Consider the following 13,765-nt stretch of genomic DNA (forward strand, 5'->3'; position numbering starts at 1 on the left):
AACAAAAAGTAGAAGATTACTTGTAATCTATTGATAATACTAACTGCAGTGACATCTGCAAGCATAGATTCGATACATTCACTACCATACACATCACACCTAAATCACCACAAACAACGCCATACCGGTATCTCATGGGGAATCATATGGCTTAAGAGCAAAAAAAGAGGAAGAAAGAAAGTAAAGAGAGAAATGAGTGAGGAATGTAAGAGGAAAGATTGGGTTTGTGTCTCGGCGCCTGGCCGTGGATATGCTGTCTGCAAATAGGAAAAGTGGGACATGCCCAGTCTGTATGAAAATCAAATCGCACAATCTCTGAAGAAGATCAAGCTCAAACTGCGATTCGGTAATAAAGCCAACTAGTGGCGGTGGCTGTTCCTTCGCACCAAACAGTCAAACACATGACTGAGCCGGCGCCGGCATTTTCCCTTCGCGGGCTCGGGCTCTGGTGCACCCCTGGGAACAGACCGGGAAGCTTCCCCAGAGTGTGCTCCAGATTGCGGGGTTCGATCATCCGAGTCGGTTTTCTTCCGCTGCGATCGGGCCTGGCCATTGGTGGCTGGGGCTGCTGGGGCTACAGGGGCTGCTCGGACAGCCGGGACTGCCGTATCGCTCTCGGGGATCCGATTTTGGGATACCCCTCGCGGGCTGCCGAGCACGCTATGCCGATTGGGCCCGTTGTCGATTCCCGATGCGCGCCGGTTCGACCGTTCGATAAAGGCCGCCCCCGTCGAGTTCGAGCGCTTATTCAGGCGACCGTATGCCACAGGCGAATTCGGCGCCGAAAAACTCGGGGGTAAGGTACTGGACGTTGGCCGTCGGGTGTTAAAGCCATTGCGCAATCCATCCGGGTCAACGAGCTGAGCCTTCGGAAATGGCTCGTTCTCGTTCTGTGGCGTCATGGGCAGGTCGTGTCGGGAGCCGCAGATGGTCTTGGGGTTCAACGCCAGCGCCGAATCGTCGTAGCGAAAGTTGTGCGACCAGCCCTCGCGCATGGCGACCCAGATGCTGCTGACGATGATCAGCTTCCGTAGGTAGTCGTCCACTGGGATGGGCTTCCGATCCAGCGCCATGTCGGCCTCGGAGACGTCGCTCACGACGGACATGCCGGAGGTGGGGGAGGCGGCTGTCGAGCCCGCACTGCTGGGCATGGAATATTCATGAAACACCTCCAAGTGGTTACGTGTCATGGTCGCCAGGACTGGGTGCCGTCGAGTGGTGGGGTTGATAACGCTGAAGGTGAACCGCCGGCCCTCTTCCGCCAGGGCAGACCCCGGGGGCGCCGACACGCGACGATTCCGCCCGTTCCGCAACACCCATCGTACGGTCTGGACTCCCTGTTCGGTGTGAGCCACAAACTCATACGACCCGTTGGAGAGAGGGGTCGCCTCCCAGGCGGGTCCGTCACGGAGGCAGATCTCCGTCTTCCCCCGGGACAGCGCGCTCTCCTTCAGCAGCTGGCAGATCGTCGCGATGACCTCCCGATGCTCGCCGCTTTCGTCATCCGACGTCGACTGCCGCTCGGCGATATCCCTGCCGCCCGCGGGCTCGTAGAGATCACTAGCGACGACGATCAAGTCATTCGGGCCCAGCCCTTTCTTGCCCCGAAAGATTGCGGGGAACTTGCGCGCCAGTCGCGGGAGGAAGACGGAGGAGGGGAGGACATCGAGGACGGGTAGCGGGCGCGAGGTCGGGGAGACGCGCTGCACTTGCAGCAGGAGCTTGGGACGGAGTTTGAGTCGCAGGTGACGGGCGTGGCCCGCGGGGTGGGCTAATTGGTATGACGTCTTCGCGCGCGACGATTGTTTCCTAACTGAATGGGTTTGCGCACGGCCGATCCGGGGACGGGCGAGACCGGGTCCAACGGTCGAGTGATTTGCGTCGCTCATGGGGAGCGAGTCGACCGAGCTCCCCGACATGGCAGGTTGATCTGTCGGGGGCAGTTTTCCAGGCGGCACACCGCGGTAGCGATTGTATAGATCGTCCAGTCCCAATAACGGCAGCGTCGCAAAGCAGACGGGACGCGACGAGCCGTGAACGGGAATAGATCGTTGGGAGACGGGGTTGGAGACAACGAGGTCGGACTCGTGGGCTGCGGCGATATTCGCTGTGAGTCCTAAATTGAGGAGCATGCTTTAATTCCCATGCGAAAAGACCAGCTGCGTTCGAACGTCCCGGACGAACATTGACAGGATCGGAGTGGGATTGCGGGACGATCGCCTGCGACGGGTGTCACACCTGACGGATCCGGAATGGCCCCGTTCGACACGCCACCGAACGGTAAACTGGGTGAGAGAATTGCAAGTCCGATTGAACGGGTTGATGGAGCTCGAGAAAGTGGAGAGAGCGTATTGAATCGGAGAGATCCTGTGGCCAGCACGAAAAACCGGGGTTTGTTGGATAACGAGGCGCAATCGAGGGAAAGGAAAGGATTGGATTGAATGTAATTCGAAAGAAAAGAAAGGACCGGATAGAAAGGAAAGGAAGGGAAAGGGAAGAAAAAAGAGAGCGAAAGGATAGAGAGAGAGGTTGGAGAGATGGAAGTGGAAGAGGAAGGAGGGAAGAGAGGGAGAGAATAAGGCGAAGATGTGCAACGTCAGTGGGAAGGGCTGGCAATTGGTATACAAAAAGCGGGTCGGAGAGAGAGAGAGAGAGAGATCAGTGTAAGGGAGGGCAAGGCTGCAGCCGCCTTCAAATATCTTAAAACCTCAATATCAAGTTGTCAACCGGAATGATGGAGAGCCGTGGAGAAAAGAGTCGGATATCGGCAAAGAATTGTATAGAAATCAATCCCGGAGGTAGGAGATATCCGGGTCCCTAAGGTTGAATAGTAGGGAAGTATGAGAAGATGGCGGTCAAAGAAAGAAGCGAGAGAGAAAGAATCCACTTTATTTGGGTTTTGCCTGATCGTATACCTCCATAGGATTATTCAGACTTAAATAAAAAGAAAAAAAAAAACCAATCCCTAGATATTACAAAATCAGGAATCTTGAAAATATGTATAAAAAAATAGTAATAGAGAACTAGACGAATAAGATGAAGGAGCCCGATGGATAAGGCTCAGTTATGCAGGAGTACGGCGGACAGACCATGGAAACCAAATCTCCTCCACTGATCGGGTTTCTCTTTCCACTCGCACTAATTTTGGTCGATCTCTAGTCTCACTCATTCACTAACTATTGATTATTCATTTGTCAAGAAATCAACAAAATTTATCCCCTCTTAGTCGCCGATCTTTCGGATCCCATTGCCCGGATACGGATCCGGCTTATCCTCCTTCCGATTAGCTCAGCAGGACATAACCTTCCATTCATAATTCTAGCGTCCACCAACAATCATTGATTCATTTATGATTCAATCCCTCCGAGTTCCGACTCTCTGATTGCTTCTTCTGGATGAAAGAAAAGGATGAGCAAAAAGGGTCTTCTGACATGGATCTCCAGCTCTAATTCTAATATCTAGAGTTCTGACATGGCTTATGATCCTGACACAGTTCGTGATTCTTACTGCAGCACGGCGACTACGGACTCCGACTCGCCGGTAGGGCCCGGATGGTACCGTGGACGCCAACTCGTTGGTTCGGCCAGGTCTCCAGAATAGGCGCCAACAATTTGGATATTAACTTTCCCCTCTTTTCCCCTCTGTGATAATTATAGTGATGACTCGGTGATCTCATTCGGAGTATATTATTATTAATATTACTATTATTACTATTATTATTATTATACGACTCTTCCCAGTCTATTCGCACAGAACCCAGAAACAAGAACCTTCTCAAGTCCAAGTCAAAATCAATCAGACAGGTCCATATGATTCGATAATGAAGGATAATTTGCCTCTTGGGGCCAGACCAGGCGAGTTGCAGTTCTTGGCATTCACGGGTCAGCCAAGAGGAGAAAAAGTGACCGGTCTGTGGGGATCCACTGTCCAGATGGATCTGGGAGGCGGAAGGATGGAAATTTTCTGCACATCGCGTGGTTGCTCGATCCTTATCAAGTTATCAGGGAGAGTTCTTTCTGACCTCGGCCTGGTTGATTAGAATTCATGATCAGTATGAGGATAACATGATGCTGTCCGGCATGAGAACTAATCCCGCTTCCGATATGATAACGTACCACTGTCTGTAGACAGTATACACTACACAGATACCAATACACGACAACTAAATCAAACAGGGAAGAACAGAAGACAAGGAAAAAACCGGCTGTCATCATGAGTCAGTCGATCGGCTCTTCCCATCGCCACTGTCAGACAGTTGGCCGACTGTAAGACATGTCAGATGCTGTTCTCGTTAGGTCATACCAAGATGCACGTATAATCACAATCATGGATGATCCTTGGCAAGCCGCCAAGATGAGCCCAGTAAAGAATAGTAATCAGAATAATATCATGGTGACATCTTTTTATTATCAGATACTCCAGTCAAGCCTAGGTATTACCCAAGGTAGCTGTTATAGGATGGACTCGGCCCATAGGGCTGAAACGACAATTGCTGAGTGGGCTGATCCAAGCAAGGATGGTAGAATCAACGGTGGAGAGCATACCCACCAGTGTGGCGATGAAATGATGGGATTTCTAGAACACCGTTTCTATCTCGGCTGCAGCTGGCAACAAAATGACCAGGATGATCATCATATCATGTCGTTTATCTGAGTATCTGAGTACCTCACGGGGAGATGCTTCTCAGATACATGGAGTTATGCAGATGAATAAGACACTTATGCACAAGTCTTGGCATCGCTAGTTGGCCCACTGCAGTCCAGCCTCGGTCTCGGTCTCTACCTCGACCGACGCCGTCTTGACAAATCCCCTACCGGAATCGCCGTCTTGCCAACGAACGAACCCGCTAGGCTGATGATTTGCGTGGGTTTCGCCGAACTTTAGTAGACCAACCCGTTCGACTATTCCAAATCCCTACGTTGGTCATCCCTAAGGCTAGGTCATGGCCAACGAGGCAACATCACCGGGATCTCCCCGGCTGCTACACCTCTCCCACCCGATCCGAAGCTTGACGATAGCTTTCGGCTTGTGGAAAGCCCTTATCTTTCTAGTCGTCATTGGATGCCCAGGCCCGGGCTACGATACCTCGACCGGTCTCCTGCCCTATCTCAACTCCGGGGCCGGTGATGTCATCTCTAGGGACATTAAACATGCCCCTATCTTGGCCTTGTTGAAATTCACCAGGTGGGATTCTATCTATTTTGTGCATATCGCTGAGAGGGGGTATGTCTTTGAGCAAGAATGGGCTTTTGGCTATGGGTATACTAGAATCCTCGCCTTTCTCGCGTCCTGTGTGTTTCCCTGTCGTCCCTGTTGGACCCCAAAGGGGTATCTATAAAGTGATACTCATTGTTGTATAGATTTCCATCCATCGGACGGAGTGGGCGAAGCCGCCGTGATCACTGCAGTGGGCATCGCAGTCTCCCATATAGCCCACTATCTATCAGTCCTAGCTCTCTACCGGCTGTCAGTCAATGTCTTTGGCCAGCACTCCCGCGCGCGGGAGCTTCTATGCTTCCTCGCGGCCGTCTTGCATATCATCTCGCCCGCGGGGGCATTCCTCTCCGCACCATATGGAGAGTCCCTCTTCGCGATGCTGAACATCGGCGGCTTCTACCTTTACTCGTCCGCGTTTCTTGACGCCCGGGCACGGAAGGGAGCCTCCAGCCATGCGAAGTTGCTCCTGGCGGCGGGACTCTTTGCGGTCGCGTCGACGGTGCGCAGCAATGGTGTCCTCGGCGGGATCCTATTTGCGTATGATGCCCTGGTGTATGCCTGGGCGATCGTTTCCCGCGGCCCGTCTAGAGAAGCTTGTCTTCATCTGGCTGTTACGATTGTCGGTGGTTGTATTGTTGGGTTGGGCTTCGTTCTTCCCCAAGCGATTGCCTACTTGTCGTATTGTACCACTGAAGAGACGTTGCGTCCTTGGTGCCAGCGGCTCATCCCAAGTATCTATGGCTGGGTCCAGGAACAGTACTGGTTAGTCTCTTTTTTTTTATTATTATGATCTATTTACTTTTTTTGTATCATGTTACTGATCATGATACAGGGATGTCGGTTTCCTCCGCTACTGGACCCTATCAAACCTCCCCCTATTCCTGCTAGCTCTCCCGATGCTCATCCTACTATGCTGGTCTTCCGTCTGGGCATGCAAGGGAGGCATCTCCTTCGGTTCTCCCGCATCCGCAGCCACCCATCCATCCACAATGACGTCCCTGCTCACCCGACTTGCTCTTCCGCAGGGCATTCTCGCCGCCCTAGCATTCACCAGTTATCATGTCCAGATTGTCAATCGAATCTCCTCCGGATACTCCCTATGGTACTGGTACATTGCCTATCAGATCCTCTCTGGCTTCGAGAACAAACACAGTCGGGCCCTTCCCGTCGCGGTGACCAGCATGGTGATGTATGGGCTGGTTCAGGCTACTCTTTTTGGTTCTTTCCTTCCGCCTGCATAGGTATAATCCGATAATGTCATTTTATTTATTTATTAGCCTCGTGATTCTCGGGATATATATATATTAAAGTACACTGTTGACAGCACGTGACGTCAACTGCTCCGTAGGTAGAAGCACAATTCAATAATGACCAGGTCAATTCTGTGGCTGTCCTTTCTGATCGGATTGCTGGATATGGATTGTTTTTATTGTATTATTGTTGTTGTTGTTATTATTATTATTATTATTATATTTAAATCTTGAGCCAGATATTTATTTACCCGTTCTGTTCAGAGAATCAGGTGGGATTGAGAAAGACCTGTTCTCACACACTAGAAGGACTATTATTTATTACTACTATAAGGCAACAAATGCATACGAATCCTCTTTTTCTACTACACCCAGTTTGAGCTCTACAAGTACCAGTCCATGTCACTTCATCGAGGGTTCACAGTTAGGCTGGGGTGGTTACGTACGTCAGAAAAGCATTATGTCATCAGCTATCTCCCCCCAAGCTAAACTACCTGACCTAAACCTAACCTAACCTAACGCCAAATGATGATGCTGCCGCTCCTCCAACTTCAATCTGCTTGCCATTCGATTCTTTATTTTACCCCACGACACTAGAGCTGCGCATTGTCCCGACAGATGCAGCTCATCGTTCAAGTGAAATCTTTTTGCTCAAACTTGTCTCAATCTAAGATATCTCCCTGTTAGACGGACTCGACGTTGCCAGATCTCCTGCCACTTCTGGTCGCTCGGCTGGTCGACGTAACTAAACTGACGTCGCTCGCCCACGCGAGCAATGCTGAGGGGTCGAATTCTTTGAGATCCCACCGGTACCCTCGATCTAGCCACCAGCTTCATGGTGAAAGTAGGTCGCTTCAATTGTCACCGCAATGATTAAGCAAAGTGTGAGGATTTCCGACTGACCGACGGGCCGTTCTACCAGACTTCTCCCACAACACTCCCAATTCCAATCCCCGTATCGCTCTGAACGTCGAACGGTCGCCGCAACGATGGATCATCATTCCGGCCCCAAAGCGATCCTGACGTCGGAAAATTTTCACCATGTGCATGAAATCTCACGAGCCACCTCGCCCGGCGGGGACCCTGTAGGGGTGAACGGAGACGACGAGCAAAAGGCGCGTGTCCGTCCCCGGGCCTACCCATACTTCAAGTATCTGCCATATCAGCTGGAGGACGAGCCGCGGAGGGACCGCAACCTACGGGAGATCTTGAATCAGCTGTACATCGCGGTGGAAGCCGGCGATTTCAATCCCGGGGCCGTGCACTGGACTCGGGAGCTCCGGGGATGGCTGTCCCTCAAGTTCGACCCGAACCGCAGGGACCGAATCAACCTCGTGAAACTCTACTATGAGCTTTCGCTGGCCCCGGGCATTGACCCGAGCGTGGCGGAGCGTTTCACCAGCATGTTCATGCTCCTGACAAAGCGCAAGCACTACCTGCGACCGGTCCAGGACCTCGTCTTGGATTGGAAGCCGTTGTATAGGGAAGTGAAGACCTTTGTGTTACCGACGGAGTCGGGCCTGGTCCATTCGACCAACCTCAAGCGAAACATCAAAACGTTGACCAAGCTTTGCGCGTTTGTCCAGCTGTACATCGACCCGTGTGAGCTCCCTGCGATGCTGGAAGAGTTCCTACCTCACTACACCACGTCGTTTTCAGAGGGCGCATTCGTCGTCGCCGGGTTGATCAATCTTCTGCTCCCGACGTCGCCTCCACCGGAATCCAGAGAAGACCTGTTGCCGCGACACTACCTCCCCACCTATTTCCACCTCTGGTCGCTGGTGAACAGGTCAAAGACGTTTGATATGACGTTCCTCGATTACCTGTCCCGGCTGGCTCGCGATTCTCTACCCGCCGGCCATATTCCCTTCGGCGAGTACGGTATCTTCAACAAAGAACAGTCGTCGCTTATCTTCACCGCCATCCTTCGGTTGCTGGAGATCCCCGTGGGACAGTCGACCTCTCCGTACAGTGCCCTGGTGGACATCTCGTCCGGGCTCGGCATCATGCTGGACCGCGATACCCGCAAGCACCCGGTTGCCCACCACATTGCCCGGTGGGTGGTGATGTCGCTTTCGCCGGCGTGTCTCGACGCGGAGGAATCCATTTTGACCCAACTCGAGGGCCTTATCCAAGCCGTGGAGACTTTCTTCCACCCGTCCAATACGGGCAGCTGGACAAAGACCCTGTCCCAACTAGTGTACTATCTTTCAGATTTCTTCGTCATGCGTTGGAACCGGGAGCAGAGTGGTGAGATGGAGGTCCCACCTGAGCGGAAACTGACGGAGCCGTTGAAGCGCCGCTTTGTGCTCTGCCTGCGTGACGTGGTCTTCATGGGAATCTACGCCAAAAGTGGCACCGCCATGAGCTTTTCGCTCTCCACGCTGCAGAGCTTGGCCTTCTTGGAACCGCATCTGATCCTCCCCGGCGCCCTGCAGAGGATATACCCCTCTCTGCAAGGACTGGTTGAAGTTCACCGCACGATGTCCTCATTGCGTGCGCTCCAGGTTCTATCGCGTATCATCGCGCGGTCGAAGGGCTATCGTTGCCACATGACTACATTGCTGGGGCTCGCTTTGCCCGGCGTGGATGCCAATGATTTAGAAAAGTCGTTGCATGCCCTGTCTTTCATCCAGTCGGCGTGTTACAGCATACCTCTGGTAGATTTGACCAAGGGCCGGGAAGACGTCAATTCCAGCATGCTGGCCATCCAATGGGTGTCCGGCGAGATGGAACGGATGGAGGAAGAAGGTGTCCAGATCCAGCTGAACTATGAGACGGACTTGGACGACCAGACCGAGGAGATGATCCTTCGCTCGTCGACGTGTGGTTTCGGTGATTTCATCGTGTCCTTCTTGGGTAGAGTCTTTACGCTGTTGGAGAATCTGCCAGATGTGAGCCGTGTGCGGAACGGGTCTCCCGAAGAGAACATTGTGAACACGCTTCCCGCCACGTTCATGCCTCTTCTGTCATCGCTTGCCCCGGAATACTACGACATCGCCTTGTCGAAGGTCGTTGACTTCATCTCCAATCACGTAATCCATCAAGCCCGGGACGCCATGGCCTTCATCTGTAACTCTATCTGCAAGGTCGACCCGGAGAAGGCCCTGAAGCGCTTCATCCCCGTGTTGATACAGGCAATTCGCACCGAGATCGACGACAACGGCGCTGGGTCTACCCGGACAACGGGAACCGATGTCTTGCCGCGGGACCGTGGACTAGTCTGGAATGTCAGCATGCTCAGCATGTGTGTGGTTCATGTTGGCGATGCCGTGTTGGCCCACAAGCAAGAGCTCTTCGACATTGCCGTGTATATGCAACAGAAGTGCCGCGGCATCCCGACCGTCCACATCTCGAACTTCATCCACCATCTTCTTTTGAACCTGACTGGAACATACACCGCGGACTTCTCCCTTTACGAGCCTAGTGCCCTGGCCAAGGGGATGCGCCCTGAGCTTTGGGGCTACAAACCCGATTCACAAGATCTGACTATCAAGTGGCATATTCCAAAGCGAGAGGAGATCAGCTTTGCCGTTGAGCTATTCCAAAACCAAGCTGAGACTGCCTTGAAGCAGCTGATTGCATTGACCAACGAGACGTCCAGCGTCAAGCGAGACGGAAGCGGCAAGGACTGGTCCGATGAAGTGACGCGGAACCTGATATTGCTTCGCCTAATCTTGTCCGGCATTTCGATTCTCTTTGATTCCCAAGCCGCCTCGACAACGAAGCAAGGCGCATCAGATGGAACCGACGTTGATATGGTCGGCTCTGAGGCCACTTCAGGCGCGGTACGTGCCGAGGAAGAGGAGGATTCCGACGAGGCGCTAGATAGCTCTGATGATTCTACTGTCCGAGAGACGTTCGAATACCCTACCGGCTACCCCCTGCAAAAGGACGACCCCATGTACACCACCATCCATGATATTCGGGAGAGAGCAGGCTGGGTCCTTCACGACGTACACCGGTTCTTGTCTGACAAGCAAGAGGACGACGTGCCGTGCTTCGCTGCTTTGTACTCGGCATACCGATCGTGGTTTGTCGATGTGGGCATTGAGAGGTCCGCCCATGTCTTGGATCGGGTTACGCGCCTTCTCGCGGCAGATATCCACCCCTATAAGATGAGCGGGATCCGCAAGGACTATCCGCGTCCTTTGCTGGTCAGACGGGCCAACGTGTACCACCTTCAGCGTCTGAGACATAATGCGGCCCCCCGTCGTCGGTCCCGCTTGGATGAGATTCTCCTCCTAGACATTGCGGAATCTTGCGTTTCTGTTTATACCGAGACTCGCCGTAATGCCCAGAGCGCCGGTGAATCTGCTTTCAAGGCTGTGTGGGGGTCTCGAATCCTCGTGATCCCGCCCCTGCTGAAAGCTCTGCAGAAAGGTATCAAGGAAAATGATTATGCGCGGATTAAAGGCGGTCTGTTTACGCTCCTCCTGAGTAGCGTTGCGAAGACTTTGGGCCGCCACTGGAAATACACGCCGACTATGGTTCGGACTTTTATCGATGCTAGTTCGGTAGATCGGCCGTCCGTTCAGAGAATTTGCTCGACTGGCGTCTTCCAGATAATGGACTATGGTCGCTCCATGGAGAGGATGTCTATCCTTGACCAGGCAATCATTGAAGCCATTGCTCCCAAGCAAGATGTTCAAGACCAGATCACTCAGAAGCGCCAAAGCATCAACGGCAAGCGCGTCTTGATTGAGAAGAAGAAGGCCGGCCTTGCCGAAGAGCTAGTCAACTTGGCACGAGTCTCTCACTGGAAGGTTGCCAGCCGCGCAGCAACGATCGTCATCACGATGGGTCTCCGGTTCGATTACATCGCGAGCGAGAATCTCGTCGAGCTGGTTATGCGCGGGTCGATTGACGATCACCCCGGCCTGCGCGGCATGTACTCCCAGGCGCTCATCGCACTGTTCACCATGGTGGACGTAAGGGCGATTTGCGGCCACGACTACAAGAATTACATCTTGGGCCATCAGAACTTCCCTTCCAAGATCAAAGTGGCGACCGAGCGCTATGAGAAGGGCTGGACCGAAAAGTATCTTGCTAGCTTCGCCAAGCCAGAAGCGGAGTATTACGTCGACCACGACTTCCCTGGGTGGCTAGTCTGGGGCGACAACATGCCCGCGTACAAGTCGAATGTTGCGCGCGATATTGAGTATGATGAGCAGGAGTGGCAGGTGCGAGGTCAGCTTGGTAGACGGTTTGATAGAAAATGGTTCTCCAAGTTCTTTATGTACTTGAAGCAGGAGCCTCGGGATCCCAGTGCCGATAAATTCCGCATGCCTTGCGCCATGATGCTGCTCTATGCTTTTGAGTTGATGCTCCGGGATGGACTCACCGCTGCTACGTTTGAGGAGATCCAAGAGGAGATCCAGGGGGTGTTTGAGGACGGCAGTGATAAGCACCAGCACCGAGCGACTGCGGAGATTCTCGGTGCCTTGATCAGCTCGGTTGCGGACACCAGCGTCGACAAGCGGACGCAGGTGTGGGAATATGCTTTCCCCATCGTTCGAAAGATCTTTACCGATGGACTGACGCCCGAGAACTCGGGCTACTGGACGACGTTCCTCCACATGATTCTTCAGTGTCGGGATCCGAGACGGGCGTGGCCGCTGGTCGACTGGCTGGCGAGCTTCCGGTTAGACATGTCTACGAATGCGGCCTTCAAGGAAAGCTCCAAGATCAACCTTCTCCACCAGTCTATCATCGACGCAGGGTGGCATTTCCAACTGGAGAAGCCCATCGTGGAAGACTTCCTCGCACATCTCGATCACCCCTACAAGGGCGTTCGCGAAGCCATGGGTCAGACTCTTGCCTCGATCTATCGCACAAGGTATCACGAATCGTATGCCGACGTGAAGCAACTCCTTACCGCGCAAGAATCAGCATCGTCGGTCGGGACCTTCCCCTATCTACCGACTGAAAACTTCACCACGATGATCCGCGATATCTTCAGTCGGATTGAGCAGTGGCGGCAACAGAGAACGCCTGGCCAACAGACGCCGTCTTCCTACACTTCCGGCTGCAAGACGGTGCTTCTCTGGCTGGATTCCACCCTTTCGTCCTTCGAATGCACACAGCTTGTCCCGTTCTTCCCCGACTTGTTCACTGGCCAACTCCTGCACATGATGGATGTAAAGGAGGATCCAGAGCTGCAGTCCCTGGCGTACCACGTCTTCCGCCACCTTCCCAACATCCCATACCCCGCCGAACAAGATTCAGGATTCATCAAATCCCTCATCCACATTGGACAAACGTCGCCATCATGGCACCAGCGTCTAAGAGTAATGATCAACATTCAGATCATCTACTTCCGCCGTCTCTTCCTGCTCTCGGTCGGCGACCGCGACAAGTTATTCGAATGCGTAGCCAGCATGCTAAACGACTCCCAGCACGAGGTGCGAGCCGGTGCATCAGCCACCCTATCCGGCATGATCCGCTGCTCCCCCGTGTCCCTCCGCGACGAAATGGTCCGCAGGCTGCAAGAGCGCTTCACAAAGATCCTGGTCCAGCAACCCTTCCCGAAGCGGCCCAAGGTCTTCCGCTCAGGCGTGTCGTCTCCCATCCCCTCTGGGGCCGGCACCCCCACCCCCGAACACACCCGCCTCGTCATCCTGCGCCACGGCGCCGTCTTGGGTCTGGGTGCGCTCATCCAGGCGTTCCCATACAGCAGCCCTCCGCCTTTGTGGATGCCCGAGGCGCTTACAACACTGAGCGTCCGCGCCGCGAGCGATCCAGGCGTTGTCGGCTCTAGTGTCAAATCGATTATTAGCGAGTTCAAGAAGACGAGACAAGATACATGGCATATAGATGCAAAGGTGAGTCACCACCTGGACCCCCCAAGAAGTACAATGCTAACAGCTCTTTTCTTATTCCAATAGTCATTCACCTCCGATCAGCTCGAGGATCTCTCCGGCGTCCTTTGGAAGAGCTACTTTGCTTAGTGTATAGGAGTGAACATACATTCGCTCGAGCAATGCACTTCATCATCGTGCTACGCTGCGGGCTGTGGTAATCCATTTATTAAGTATTTATCCTGTACCTAGGCTAGGGCCTAATAACCGGTCTAGGCAATCACAAGGCAAGTTATTAGCCATTCTCACAAACACCAATAGAGAGAAAAAAGTAATTTCAGAGCAAACACAAATTCCTGTAGTCAAAGGTGGGCTGGCTGAAGCGGTCACCATCTACACAGTTACATAATCAAACACAAATCACGTGCTGTGTATCAGCCACGCGGCTCTCCCGCATCCCATCCCGTAGCTCCGTCTTCACCATCACTCCTGTTTGAG

The 13,765-nt window shown here is 53.2% G+C and overlaps 3 protein-coding genes across 3 annotated transcripts; 2 read left to right on the top strand and 1 right to left on the bottom strand.

Annotated features, from left to right (window-relative positions):
- Positions 1-9: 9 nt before the first annotated feature.
- On the bottom strand, positions 10-2,427 carry BDW47DRAFT_68531 (uncharacterized protein). The gene has a single exon (XM_024819612.1). The coding sequence runs from the start codon at positions 2,130-2,132 to the stop codon at positions 360-362; it is 1,773 nt and encodes a 590-aa protein (XP_024669125.1). The 5' UTR covers positions 2,133-2,427; the 3' UTR covers positions 10-359.
- Positions 2,428-4,509: 2,082 nt separating this feature from the next.
- BDW47DRAFT_110968 (DUF409 domain protein) lies at positions 4,510-6,495 on the top strand. Its single transcript, XM_024813843.1, has 3 exons — positions 4,510-5,291; positions 5,361-5,979; positions 6,050-6,495. Exons 1-3 carry the CDS (start codon positions 4,943-4,945, stop codon positions 6,456-6,458), a joined length of 1,377 nt encoding a protein of 458 aa, XP_024669126.1. The 5' UTR covers positions 4,510-4,942; the 3' UTR covers positions 6,459-6,495.
- Positions 6,496-6,787: 292 nt separating this feature from the next.
- Positions 6,788-13,651, top strand: BDW47DRAFT_110970 (proteasome activator BLM10). Its single transcript, XM_024813844.1, has 2 exons — positions 6,788-13,291; positions 13,355-13,651. Exons 1-2 carry the CDS (start codon positions 7,457-7,459, stop codon positions 13,415-13,417), a joined length of 5,898 nt encoding a protein of 1,965 aa, XP_024669127.1. The 5' UTR covers positions 6,788-7,456; the 3' UTR covers positions 13,418-13,651.
- The last annotated feature ends 114 nt before the right edge of the window (positions 13,652-13,765 follow it).

Source organism: Aspergillus candidus (genome assembly GCF_002847045.1).
Source record: "Aspergillus candidus strain CBS 102.13 unplaced genomic scaffold BDW47scaffold_51, whole genome shotgun sequence".
NCBI lineage: Eukaryota > Fungi > Ascomycota > Eurotiomycetes > Eurotiales > Aspergillaceae > Aspergillus > Aspergillus candidus.

Bases quoted from the DNA above. Each gene is read 5' to 3' on its own strand.
- BDW47DRAFT_68531 (XM_024819612.1), bottom strand. From the start codon at position 2,132: ATGCTCCTCAATTTAGGACTCACAGCGAATATCGCCGCAGCCCACGAG.
- BDW47DRAFT_110968 (XM_024813843.1), top strand. From the start codon at position 4,943: ATGGCCAACGAGGCAACATCACCGGGATCTCCCCGGCTGCTACACCTC. The intron at 5,292-5,360 runs GTGTGTTTCCCT...ATTGTTGTATAG, and splicing joins CCTCGCCTTTCTCGCGTCCT to ATTTCCATCCATCGGACGGA. The intron at 5,980-6,049 runs GTTAGTCTCTTT...ATCATGATACAG, and splicing joins TGGGTCCAGGAACAGTACTG to GGATGTCGGTTTCCTCCGCT.
- BDW47DRAFT_110970 (XM_024813844.1), top strand. From the start codon at position 7,457: ATGGATCATCATTCCGGCCCCAAAGCGATCCTGACGTCGGAAAATTTT. The intron at 13,292-13,354 runs GTGAGTCACCAC...TTATTCCAATAG, and splicing joins CATGGCATATAGATGCAAAG to TCATTCACCTCCGATCAGCT.